The sequence below is a fragment of the Mobula hypostoma genome, chromosome 9 (genome assembly GCF_963921235.1).
Source record: "Mobula hypostoma chromosome 9, sMobHyp1.1, whole genome shotgun sequence".
NCBI lineage: Eukaryota > Metazoa > Chordata > Chondrichthyes > Myliobatiformes > Myliobatidae > Mobula > Mobula hypostoma.
Genome location: NC_086105.1, coordinates 14,752,160 through 14,765,513, shown reverse-complemented (window position 1 = coordinate 14,765,513; position 13,354 = coordinate 14,752,160). Strand labels below are relative to the sequence as shown.

General features: G+C 43.7%; 1 protein-coding gene across 2 annotated transcripts in view; it reads right to left on the bottom strand.

Annotated features, from left to right (window-relative positions):
* Positions 1-3,291, bottom strand: part of tbc1d30 (TBC1 domain family, member 30) — an 83,492-nt gene extending 80,201 nt beyond the window's left edge. The window contains exon 1 of one of the 2 annotated variants that reach the window (XM_063057768.1): positions 2,649-3,291. In XM_063057768.1, the coding sequence (XP_062913838.1) occupies positions 2,649-3,186 (538 nt within the window). In that variant the 5' untranslated portion in view covers positions 3,187-3,291. The remainder of the gene's footprint in view (positions 1-2,648) is intronic. The other variant, XM_063057769.1, reaches the window with a different exon arrangement.
* Positions 3,292-13,354: the final 10,063 nt, after the last annotated feature.

Genomic DNA, 13,354 nt, shown 5'->3' with positions numbered 1-13,354 from the left:
CTGAGACCCTTCGTCAGGACTAACTGAAAGAAAAGCTAGTAAGAGATTTGAAAGTGGGAGGGGGAGGGGGAGATCCAAAATGACAGGAGAAGACAGGAGGGGGAGGGATGGAGCCAAGAGCTGGACAGTTGATTGGCAAAAGGGATATGAGAGGATCATGGGCCAGGAGGCCCGGGGAGAAAGAAAGGGGGAGGGGGAAGCCCAGAGGATGGGCAATAACGGATGGGGTACGAGGGGGAGGTGGGGCATTAGCGGAAGTTAGAGAAGTCAATGTTCATGCCATCAGGTTGGAGGCTACCCAGATGGAATATAAGCTGTTGTTCCTCCAACCTGAGTGTGGCTTCATCTTCACAGTAGAGGAGGCCGTGGATAGACATATCAGAATGGGAATGGGATGTGGAATTAAAATGTGTAGCCACTGGGAGATCCTGCTTTCTCTGGCAGACCAGAGCGTAGGTGTTCAGCGAAACAGTCTCCCAGTCTGCATCGGGTCTCGCCAATATATAGAAGGCCACATCGGGAGCATTGGATGCAGTATATCACCCCAGCCGATTCACAGGTGACTGTCTGGGGCCCTGAATGGTAGTGAAGGAGGAAGAGTAAGGGCATTTGTAGCACTTGTTCCGCTTACAAGGATAAGTGCCGGGAGGGAGATTGGTGGGAAGGGATGGGGGGAGATGAATGGACAAGGAAGTCGCGTAGGGAGCGATCCCTGCAGAAAACTGGGGAGCGGGGGGGAAGATGTGCTTAGTGGTGGGATCCCGCTGGAGGTGGCGGAAGTTACGGAGAATTATATGTTGGACCCGAAGGCTGGTGGGGTGGTAGGTGAAGACAAGGGGAACCCTATTCCTAGTGGGGTGATGGGAGGATGGGGTGAGAGCAGATGTGCATGAAATGGGAGAGATGCATTTGAGAGCAGAGTTGATGGTGGAGGAAGGGAAGACCCTTTCTTTAAAAAAGGAGGACATCTCCTTCGTCCTGGAATGAAAAGCCTCATCCTGAGAGCAGATGCAGCGGAGATGGAGGAATTGCAAGAAAGGGATGGCATTTTTGCAAGAGACAGGGTGAGAAGAGAAATAGTCCAGGTAGCTGTGAGAGTCCGTAGGCTTATAGTAGACATCAGTAGATAAGCTGTCTCCGAAGATAGAGACAGAAAGATCTAGAAAGGGGAGGGAGGTGTGAGAAATGGACCAGGTAAACCTGAGGGCAGGGTGAAAGTTGGAGGCAAAGTTAATGAAGTCAACGAGCTCAGCATGCGTGCAGGAAGCAGCGCCAATGCAGTAGTCGATGTAGCAAAGGAAAAGTGGGGGACAGATACCTGTATAGGTTTGGAACATGGATTGTTCCACAAAGCCAACAAAAAGGCAGGCACAGCTGGGACCCATACAGGTGCCCATAGCTACACCTTCAGTTTGGAGGAAGTGGGAGGAGCCAAAGGAAAAATTATTAAGAGGAACAACACCTTATATTCCGTCTGGGTAGCCTCGAACCTGATGATATGAACATTGACTTCTCTAACTTCCATTAATGCCCCACCTCTCCCTTGTACCCCACTCGTTATTGCCCATCCTCTGGGTTTCCCCCTCCCCCTTTCTTTCTCCCGAGGCCTCCCGTCCCATGATCCTGCCATATCCCTTTTGCCAATCAACTGTCCAGCTCTTGGCTCCATCCCTCCCCCTGTCTTCTCCTATCACTTTGGATCTCCCCTTCCCCCTCCCACTTTCAAATCTCTTACTAGCTCTTCTTTCAGTTCGTTCTGACGAAGAGTCTCGGCCCGAAACATCAACTATACCTCTTCCTATAGATGCTGCCTGGTCTGCTGCGTTCACCAGCAACTTTTATGTGTGTTGCCTGAAATTCCAGCATCTGCAGATTTCCTTGTGTTTGCATCAATTGACCCCTACACTTTTCTAACACATTTGCAATTTCTCACGATTTTTTTTTCAGATTTTTTTCAAGATGAGAGGTGACCTGATAGAGGTGTGTAGGATGATGAGAGGCATTGATTGTGTGGATAGTCAGAGGCTTTTTCCCAGGGCTGAAATGGTTGCCACAAGAGGACACAGGTTTAAGGTGCTGGGGAGTAGGTACAGAGGAGATGTCAGGGGTAAATTTTTTACGCCGAGAGTGGTAAGTGCGTGGAATGGGCTGCGGCAACGGTGGTGGAGGCGGAAACGATAGGGTCTTTTAAGAGACTTTTGGATAGGTACATGGAGCTTAGAAAAATAGAGGGCTATGGGTAAGCCTAATAATTTCTAAGGTAAGGACATGTTCGGCACAACTTTGTGGGACGAAGGGCCTGTATTGTGCTGTAGATTTTCTATGTTTCTATGTTATGAAATCCTGTTACAACGAAGCAAAAAAAAAGCCGTAAATATTCAATTATGAATCTCCTTCCACAGATGCCATCTCACTTGTTGAGAATTTCCAGCATTTTCTGTTTTTTTATTCCATTACAATATATTATAGACTGGCACCGTCGTTAGATTAACAGTACTGTCCGCATTGCCCCTCAGGAGCTTGAAGTGGGCGTAAATACAAGATTCTAATTAATAAGCTCCAAACTCAAATGGATGCGTTAAAATAATCACAGCTTTATCGTACAGGCAGTGTCGACTGATATCAGGAAAAAAAAAGTAAGGACGTACCTTTTTGTGCCAAGTATTGCATCTGATGTTTAGTTGTGTACTGTTCCTGCAACTCCTGCAGGAACGCAGATCCAGAATTACTCCTTCCCAGAAAAGCATCGGAGCTGGAGGCCTCCGTTGAACTATCCACACTGTCAAAGCTCCTGGCGCCGAACGTGTAGTTGTCATAGAGTTCCGTCAGCAGACCGTCCACGATGGAAGATGGTCTCCGGCAAGCTATTCCAGATTGGCTGCCCCTGCCTCCTTGATCAGTGTGAGATCCCAGCGTTTTCTCCGTGGGGGCCGCCCCCCTCGTCCAATGCTGGGCCGAGGCTAAAGCCGACGGCAGGAGGATGTTCTCGCTGTCCATTAAATGCAAAGGGCCTCGAACTGCTGCCGAGGTGCCTGCATTCGGCGTCCAGCCCTGGAAGCCGGACGGTCCGCCCAAGTTACTTCCAGGGGAGTTCACGAAGGTGTCCCCCTCGCCTTCTAAAAAGTTCCCATTGAAGACATCGAATTCGGAAAAATCCTGCTGCGGGACGCTGCCAAGAGCGGCCATTCTTCAGTGCTCGCAGACCAATCACCGCAACTTGTCCAAGTGGTGACCAGAAGCACAGGTAAAACGGGAGCTAATTCCGGGTCCCCTCCAATCTGTTACTGGGGAGGCAGCAACTTAACACGATCCATTTATCTCCCCGCTCTCCCTCTCCCGAAGCAAACTACATGCTTGCTGTTTTAATAAGACAATTATGTTATCATGACTTTATTAAGTAAACTCTAAGGTGCTGATACGTCCTCTCGATGGAACCAATACATCCACATCCCCCCCCCCATTCCCATGGCACATTCCACAAGCAATAATATTGCGGCAGGTACATTTCACGTAAGTATTCGCAGCGCAGATAATACAATTCATCGCGATCACGGTATTGCATTAACAAAATACAGGGAGGATTCGAAATTAATTCAAAAGCAAAATACTTTCCGGATTGATTTAGAAGGAATTTTCAGGAAACCTTTCTCGAAGTATGTCACATCCTGTCACTTTTGGTAATTGCTTGTAAACATTCTTCAGAATTACACGTAAGCCATTTGTGCTCAATATCCATCAAATGGCACGGTCTCAAATTAGATAAATCATAATGTTGTAAGATCGCTACCAAGCACTGGTCAGCATTCGGATGAAAAAAAAAATCAATGTATGATTTGACTGGAAAATCGAATTAAGAATTACGGTAAGGAATTTTAACGGAGAACCATTTTACCCAGCTTGGAAATCGCTTGAAAATTTGCCAAAGGTAGAACAACTTGGAATCAAGGGGAGTTGTGGTTAATGCAAGCAATTAGTGTAAGTATAATAAAAGCACTCAGTACATTATGCCAGAATTTTCACCGTCGGATGAAAACTGCTTCGAATCGGGACAATTTTCCTCTTCTGTGGAGATACAAATGCGCGTTCCTTGCATTGGCTTCAGTGCCTCACTTGCAGCTGACCATTTCCTACTTGGGTGTGTTTCAGTTTAGCGCGGAGCTAGATGCTATCGCTTCCTCGTTATTGAGAATTGGACGTTTGTTTTGAATTTAATCAAGGAAATCCGATGCCATTACTTAATGCTAAAACTCCGTGCTCAACAGGAAATGGTCGTGACCTTTAGAAACACTCAGTTCATCTGTAGACGCCTTAAGGGTGAATAAATCATTGTTTTTGCTGTCTGAATCTATCTATTTTCCATCTCAAAGTTCAAAATTCAAAGTAAATTTAGTATCAAAGTCCATATACGGTATGTCACCCTGAGATTCATTTTCTTGCGGGCGTACTCAGTAAATCCAATAACCATAATAGAATCAACAAAAGACCGCACCCAATAGGGCGGACAAAAAAGTTCAATGTTCAAAATAAAATTTATTATCAGTGTATATACATGTCATCACATACGACCCTGAAAATAAGGCCGTAGAAATAATAACGGGGACAAGGAGATGGCAGATTAACTAAATGAGTATTTTGCATCCTCACTAGAAGACACTAGCAGTGTACCAGATGTTGCAGTGTGTTAAGGAAGAGAAGTAAGTGCAGTTACTATTATACGGGAGAAGGTGCTCAAAAACCTGAGAGGCCTAGGGGTACTTAAGTAATAAGACAATGAACTGCACCTTAAGGTTCTGAAAGAGGTAGTGTTAGAGATTGTGGAGGCATTAGTAATGATCTTTCAGAAATCATTGGACTTTGGCATGATGCCAGAGGACTGAAAATTGCAAATGTCACTCCACTCTTTAAGAAAGGAGGAAGGTGGCAGAAAAGAAATTATAGACCAGTTAGCCTGACCTCAGTGGTTGGGAAGATATTAGAGTCAATTGTTAAGGATGAGGTGATGGAATACTTGGTGACACAGGACAAGATAGGACAAAGCCAGGATTGTTTCTTTAAGAGAAAATCTTGCCTGACAAACTTGTTGGAGTTCTTTCAGGAGATTAAAAGAAGGATAGATAAAGGGGATGTAGTAGATGTTGTATATTTGGACTTTCAGAAGACCTTTGACAAGGGCCACACATGAGGATCTTTACTAAGTTAAAAACCTGTGGTATTACAGGGAAGTTACTATCATGGTTAGAGCACTGGCTGTTTGGTAGGAGGCAGCAAGTGGGAATAAAGTATCCTTGTCTAGTTGGCTGCCAGTGACTAGTGGTGTTCCAGGGGGGGTCAGTGTTGGGAGTGTTTCTTTTTATGCTGTATATCAATGATTTAGATGATGGAATAGACGTCTTTATTGCCAAGTTTGCAGATGATACAAAGGGGCAGGCAGTGTTGAGGAAACAGGTAGGATGCAGAATATTCGGAGAATGGACAAGGAAGTGGCAAATGAAATACAATGTTGGAAAATGCATGGTCCTACACTTTGGTAATAGAAATAAATGTACAGATTATTTTCTAAATGGGGAGAAAATCCAAAAATCTGAGATACAAAGGGACTTGGGAGTCCTTGTGCAGAATGTCCTAAAGGTTAATTTGCAGGTAGACTCGGTGGTGAGGAAGGCAAATGCAATATTCGCGTTCATTTCAGGAAGTCTTGAATACAAGAGCAAGGATGTGTTGCTGAGGCTTTATAAGGCACTGGTGAGGCTTCATCTTGAGTATTGTGAACAGTTCTGGGCTCCTCATCTAACAAAAGTTGTGCTGGAATTGGAGAGGGTCCAGAGGAGGCTCACAAGGATGATTCCGGGAATGAAAGGGTTATCATACGAGGAACGTTTGATGGCTCTGGGTCTGTACTTGCTGGAATTTAGAAGGATGAGGGGGAATCTTAGTGAAACCTTTCGAATGTTGAAAGGCCTAGACAGAGAAGATGTAGAAAGGATGCTTCCCTTGATGGGACAGTCTAGGACAAGACGGCAAGCCTCAGGATAGAGAGGTGGTCATTTAAAGCAGGGATGTGGAGAAATTTCTTTTAGCCAGAGGGTGGTGAATTTGGGGAATTTGTTACCACAGGCAGCTGCGGAGGCCAGGTCATTGGGTGTATTTAAGGCGGAGATTGATAGATTCCTGATTGGCCTCGGCATCAAAGGTTACAGGGAGAAAGCCAAGGAATGGGGTTGAGGAAGGGAAAAAAGGATCAACCATGATTGAATGGCAGAGCAGACTTGATGGGCCAAATGACCTAATTCTGCTCCTGTAGCTTATGACCTTCTGGAGATTGTTTTTCCTGCGGGCATGCTCAGTAAATCTATAGAACAGTAACTGTAAACAGGATCAATAAACAATGAACTGAGCAAATGCAAATATAAATAAATAGCAATAAATAGGGACAGCATGAAATAACGAGATAAAGAGTCCTTAAAGTGAAATCATCAGTTATGGGAACATCTCAATGGTTGGGCAAGTGAGTGAAGTTATCTCCTTTTGCTCCAGATCCTGATGGTTGAAGGGTAGTAGCTGTTCTTAAACCCGGTGCTATAAGTCCTGAGGCACTTGTACCTTCTACCTGCGGGCAGCAGCGAGGAAAAGAGCATAGCTTGGGGGGTGAGGATCTTTCATGATCGATGCTGCTTTTCTACATCTATGTTTCACATAGATGTGTTCAACGGTTGGGAGGGCTTTACCCATGATGCACTGGGCCGCTCAAATGCATTGGTGTTCCCATATCAGGCCAGACAATACACTTTCCACCACACATCAAAAGAAGTTTGACAACCAGTGTGGCAAAGAAAACAAATTTTGCAAATACAAAAGAAAAAAAGGAAATAATAATAATAATCAACTATGCTATAGATACTGAGAAAACGAGATGAACAGTCCTTGAAGTGGAATCCATAGGTTGTGTACAGTTCAGTGACGGGGTAAGCGAAGTTGAGTGAAGTAAACCCCTTTGGTTCAAGAGCCTGATGGATGAGGGGTAAAAACTATTCCTAAACCTGGTGGTGGGGGTCCCTGATGATGGATGCTGCTTTCCTGCAGCAATGCTCCATATGGATGTGCAATGGTGGGGAGGGGGTTTCCCATGATGGACTGGGACATATCCACTACTTTCTATAGGACTTCCCTTTCAAGGGCATTGGTGCTTCCATACCAGGCTGTGAGGCAGGCAGTCAATATGCTCTTCGCCACACATCTACAGAGGTTTGTCAAAGTTTCAGATAACGTGCTGAATCTTCACAAACTTCTAAGGAAATCTGCTCTGCTTTCTTCCTGATTGCACTTACATGCTGAGCCCGGGACAGGTCCTCTGAGATGGGAACACTGAGGAATTTCAAGTTGTTGACACTTTCCACTGTTGATCCCCCTCGAGGACTGGCTCATCAACCTCCAGTTTCCTCCTGCTGAAGTCAATAATGAACTCCCTGATCTTGCTGACATTGAATCAGAATCAGAATTGGGTTTATTATCACTGGTATGTGTCGTGAAATTTGTTAACTTAGCAGCAACAGTTCAATGCAATACATGATATAGAAGAAAAAAAAAGTCAATTATAGTATACTAATAGATTAAAAATTGTGCAAAAAAATAGAACTAATATTTTTTTTTAAAAAGCGAGGTAGTGTTCAAGGGTTCAATGTTCATTTCTGAATCGGATAGCAGAGGGGAAGAAGTTGTTCCTGAATCGCTGAGTCTGTCTCTTCAGGCTTCTGAAACTCCTACCTGATGGAACGGTGAGAAAAAGGCATGCCCTGTGTGCTGGAGGCCCTTAATAATAGACACTGCCTTTCTGAGACACTGCTCCCTAAAGATATCCTGGTAATTTTGTAGGCTAGTACCCAAGATGGAGCCGACTAAATTCACAACCCTCTGCAGCCTCTTTCAGTCCTGTGCAGTAGCCCCCCCCCCATACCAGACAGTGATGCAGCCTGTCAGAATGCTCTCCACGGTACATCTATAGAAGTTTTTGACTGTATTTGTTTACATACCAAATCTCTTCAAACTCCTAATGAAGTATAGTCGATGTCTTGCCTTCTTTATAACTGCATCGATATGTTGGGACCAGGATAGATCCTCAGAGATCTTGACACCCAGGAACTTGAAACTGCTCACTCTCTCCACTTCTGATCCCTCAATGAGGATTGGTATGAGTTCCTTCGTTTTACCCTTCCTGAAGTCCACAATCAGCTCTTTCGTCTTACTGACGTTGAGTGCCAGGTTGTTGCTGCAGCACCACTCCACTAGTTGGCATATCTCCTGTAGGCCCTCTCCTCACCATCTGCGATTCTACCAGCAATGGCTGTATCATCAACAAATTTATAGATCATATCTGAGCTATGCCTAGCCACACAGTCGTGGGTATATAGAGAGTAGAACAGTGGGCTAAGCGCACTCCCCGGAGGTGCACCAGTGTCGACAGTCAGCAAGGAAGAGATGTTATCACCAATCCGCACAGATTGTAGTCTTCTGGTTAGGAGGTCGAAGATCCAATTGCAGAGGGAGGTACAGAGGCCCAGGTTCTGCAACTTCTCAATCAGAAATGTGGGAATGATGGTATTTAATGCTGAGCTGTAGTGCATCTTATCTGGATAAGTGGGGATTTGCATCAAAAATTCTAAGGAAGAATTCATGAACAACAGCCTGACATAGGTGTTTGTGTTGTCCAGGTGGTCTAAAGCTGTGTGAAGAGCTATGGAGTTTGCATCTGCCGTTGACCTATTGTGGCGAAAGGCAAATTGCAACGGGTCCAGGTCCTTGCTGAGGCAGGAGTTCAGTCTAGTCATGACCAACCTCTCAAAGCATTTCATCACTGTAGATGTGAGTGCTACCGGGCGATAGTCATTGAGTGAGAGATTGGTGTTGTGGCACCACTCAACCAAATTTTTAATCTCTCTCCTCTATGCTGATTCATCAGTACCTTTGATTCAGCCTGCAACAATGATGCCATCATTGCCATCAGCAAATTTAACTATAGCACTGAACCTGTGCTCAGCCACTCAGTCATAAGTATAAAGCAAGTAGTACGAGGCTAAGCACACAGCCTTGTGGTGCACCTGTGCTGATGGAGATTCTTGACAATCCGAACTGACTGGGGTCTGCAAGTGAGAATATCAAGGATCCAACTGCATTAAGCTAAAAGTCATACATTCACATAATGCCAGCTCATGTCCAAGTGATAGCCATTTGAGTCAAGTCTATTCTGGACCTAGTGGTATGCACAAGAATTTAGATGTGCTTTTGTGGGAGGATATACCCTAGTCTAACTTTATTCAGAGACTCATTTGCTGACACTCAGAACAAAAAAATTAGGCTTGTACCAGGAAAGGACATTAAACTAAAACTCATACTTCCACATAATGCAAGAACTGTCTAAGATGGAGTGCAAAAAATAATTCCTTTTTTTCATTGTCATGTGCATGTGAACTATTTCTTTTCTATGTGGTCTGTAATGAAGGTAAAAATGTGACAATCAAAGAGAGCACCAAATTCAAAAAGTCCCTGTTCTGGATAATTTTACTTCTTCTACTCAGATCTTCATATTGCCACATTGATGCACACTTCCATCCAGAGTGAATTTAAAATAACCTTTGCAAGCTGAAGAAAATACAATCTATCCTTTAGAATTGGAGCTGGAGAAATGGAGAATCCTTTCTCCATTTCATGGTCATTCCTTACCAGCTGAAGAAGCTATGCATCTTATCTGGATAAGTGGGGATTTGCTTCAAAAATTACAAGGAAGAATTCATGAATACAAGCTGAAAGTTGGGACAAAATGGGTGGAGATGGAAAACAGAGACATTCAGTACTAGCATTCCCTCAAAAGTAATCAGTAAGCAATATCTCCTTGTGCAATTGGATCCCGGATTTTTCACTTGCGGACCCCAGTCAGTTCAGATTGGCAACAATCTCCATCAGTACAGGTGCACCTCAAGCCTGTGCCCTTAGTGCTCTGCTCTACTTGCAAGGATCTTACTATCAATCGCAAGGTGCTCTAGATGGCAGTGTGCCAGGTGCTAGTTGACCACCACAAATCCGGGATGATTGAGACATGTACAGTGCCGATTTTGCCAAATCACAGGTGGTTAGGTGGAAATTATCACCTCTGACCTACTTGATGGTGCAATCCTGGTCATATTACGATCAAGGAACGTGTTTGTAGCCCGGATATTGAACTTTTTGCTGTTGGACTCCAGCCATATTATTCACCAAGGGAAATCTCACATGCAATTGTGGTTGTTGTGTACATTCCTCCCTCTGCCAACCTGACGTCAGCATGTAACATAATGAGCCAGAGACTCATTCCACCGGGATACAGCACTGAGCGTCATGGAAAGTCATTCCTGTCTGTGGCCATCAAACTTTGCAGCTCCTCCCTTGGAGGGTTGGACACCCTGGGCCAATGGGCTGGTCCTGGACTTATTTCCACCTGGCATGGTTTACATATTTATATTTGATTGTTTGTGGTGTTGTATTGCCATGTTTGTACTATTTTCTTGGTTGGTGCAACTGTAATGAAACCTAATTTCCCTCGGGATCAATAGATAGATAGATAGATAGATAGATAGACAGACATACGTTATTGATCCCAAGGGAAATTGGGTTTCGTTACAGTTGCACCAACCAAGAATAGAGTATAAGTATAGCAATATAAAACCATAAATAATTAAATAATAATATGTAAATTATGCCAGATGGAAATAAGTCCAGGACCAGCCTATTGACTCAGAGTGCCTGATCCTCCAAGAGAGGAGTTGTAAAGTTTGATGGCCACAGGCAGAAATGACTTCCTATGACGCTCTGTGTTGTATCTCGGTGGAATGAGTCTCTGGCTGAATGTACTCCTGTGCCCACCCAGTACATTATGTAGTGGATGGGAGACATTGTCCAAGATGGCATGCAACTTAGACAGCATCCTCTTTTCAGACAGCACCGTCAGAGAGTCCAGTTCCATCCCCACAACGTCACTGGCCTTACGAATGAGTTTGTTGATTCTGTTGGTGTCTACTACCCTCAGCCTGCTGCCCCAGCACACAACAGCAAACATGATAGCACTGGCCACCACAGACTTGTAGAACATCCTCAGTATCGTCTGACAGATGTTGAAGGACCTCAGTCTCCTCAGGAAATAGAGATGGCTCTGACGATTCTTGTAGACAGCCTCAATGTTCTTTGACCAGTCCAGTTTATTGTCAATTCGTATCCCCAGGTATTTGTAATCCTCCACCATGTCTATCTGTCAATAAAGTATGTCTGTCTATCTATCTATCTAGCTATGATTACCTCACCTACCTTTAAAGTATGCTGTAGTTCTTGGAACAAAGTAATGTTCAGACCAATCCAATATGTGGGTTGTCTGCTGATTTTCTCTTGGTTCAGTAGTCATGCATTCTCTTTTCTTGGCATGGTAAATTACTGGAACTGGCTTCACACCTTTGAAAGCTCTGGGGTGTAAACTTTTGCCTATGTCTAACAACATGCACCTGTGGGTTCCTGCAGCCCAACACAGTGACGGGATCTTTTGATGCTTTGTAACCTGTTGTTGATTCTGCATCCTCTGCAGTCAGTGTTTGTGTTGGAGTACAGCGCCAACATAAGGCGGTTTTGTCCACATCGTAGCCTGCCCATGACTTAAATTTTGATCAAAAACTAACTTAGTGAACTTATCAACAAACTCAGCAGATGCTTGCTTGTCCACTGACTGTCTTTCACCACACACAATCCAGTCCTAATTCTCCAAGGAGTAATTTTGTTTGTTCCTTCACCATCTCTCCCAGTAGTTCTACACCTTCGCTGATGAGGAGGTTAAACCACTTTATCTAGTTGTGAACATCTTCCATCTTTCATTGTCTTCCTTATGCAGAAATTTTTTTAAATTCACTGTCAGCAAAGAACTGGAGCAACTTTTCTTTTTGTTTCTTTATATCGTAAACTGTAGAGAGTCGATATTATACAAGTTGCCTGTGCTTTTCACTGTCGAGTTTTTTTCCGAACTTCCACCTTATCCTGGACAGATAACGTATGGTGTTTGCACTTTACACCATGAGAAGCACTTCCTTTATTCAATGAAGATGCGACTGGGGCTAGATAAGCACAGGTTATAAAAATAAGTGCGGAAGAACACGGGAGACCAACTTGCTTCTTTTAAAGACCATGCCAACAGCTGATTCTGCTAATGGTGCCACCTGGACATGGTGACAGGTTGGTGCGGCAACACAGGCAAATTGAAATTAGGCTGGTGAAAATTATGTCTGAACCAGCGGTGGAACTGGATTATGAGTGGTTGACCTATACAAGGCAGGGCCACACCAGCTATCTGTGATGTGGCAATCATCCAAGCTGGCTTCCACTTTATTTGGCAACTCAAAATACAATGTGTTTCTCAGTACAAACCATACAAATCTCTGGATAAACTGGACAAAAGACAACAATGCCTCATCCTTTGAGTCGTGCATAGATCCTTGGTGTCAAAACACCAAAGTAATTATAGGTACAGATTAAATCTGCTACTTATTTGGAATATTAACTAACTGAGGTATGTATGTTAGTCATTACTTACATTAAAAAAAATGTAAAACAAAATCTTAAGAGATACTAAATTTGAGAACAGACCTGATCTTGTGATCCAGTCACAAACAGGAGAAAATCTACTGTGCTGGAAATCCTTGCAAAAAACACAGAATTCTGAAAGATTTCAGTCCGAAACGTCGACTGTACTCTTTTCCATAGAAGCTGCATGGCCTGCTGAGTTCCTCCAGCATTTTGTGATCTTGTGATGCTGATATTGTGTTCAATACCTCTGGATCTGGGATGGAACTATTATCAAAGGTTTACTGACTATTATCCAACAACCTCTGATACCCACGACAGAAAAGCTTAACTGTTATGCCCTTGTAAACAATAACAACGTCCCTTCATAAAAAGCAGGGCACTGCACAACAGCATAATAAAATAATGTAGATTAAGTCATGGCCAAGACAGTGTGTAGGTAGGTGAAACTGAGCAATGCTCACCTGTGTAGGTAGGTGAAACTGACCAATGCTCACCTGTGTAGGTAGGTGAAAATGACCAATGCTCACCTGTGTAGGTAGGTAAAACTAATCAATGCTCACCTGTAAAGGTATGTGAAATGACTTGCACTCCTACAGAGCCATCTATTCCTATGTTATCAACATATTTAACATCTCTGAGGAAGGAAGCAACAAGGAAATTGATGGAAAAAATTGAAAATGAAAAAATGCACAATTGCTTCTGAAAACATGTTCAATTTATTTTTCATTGCAGCTTACATATGTTTTGGAAAATATTCAACTATATT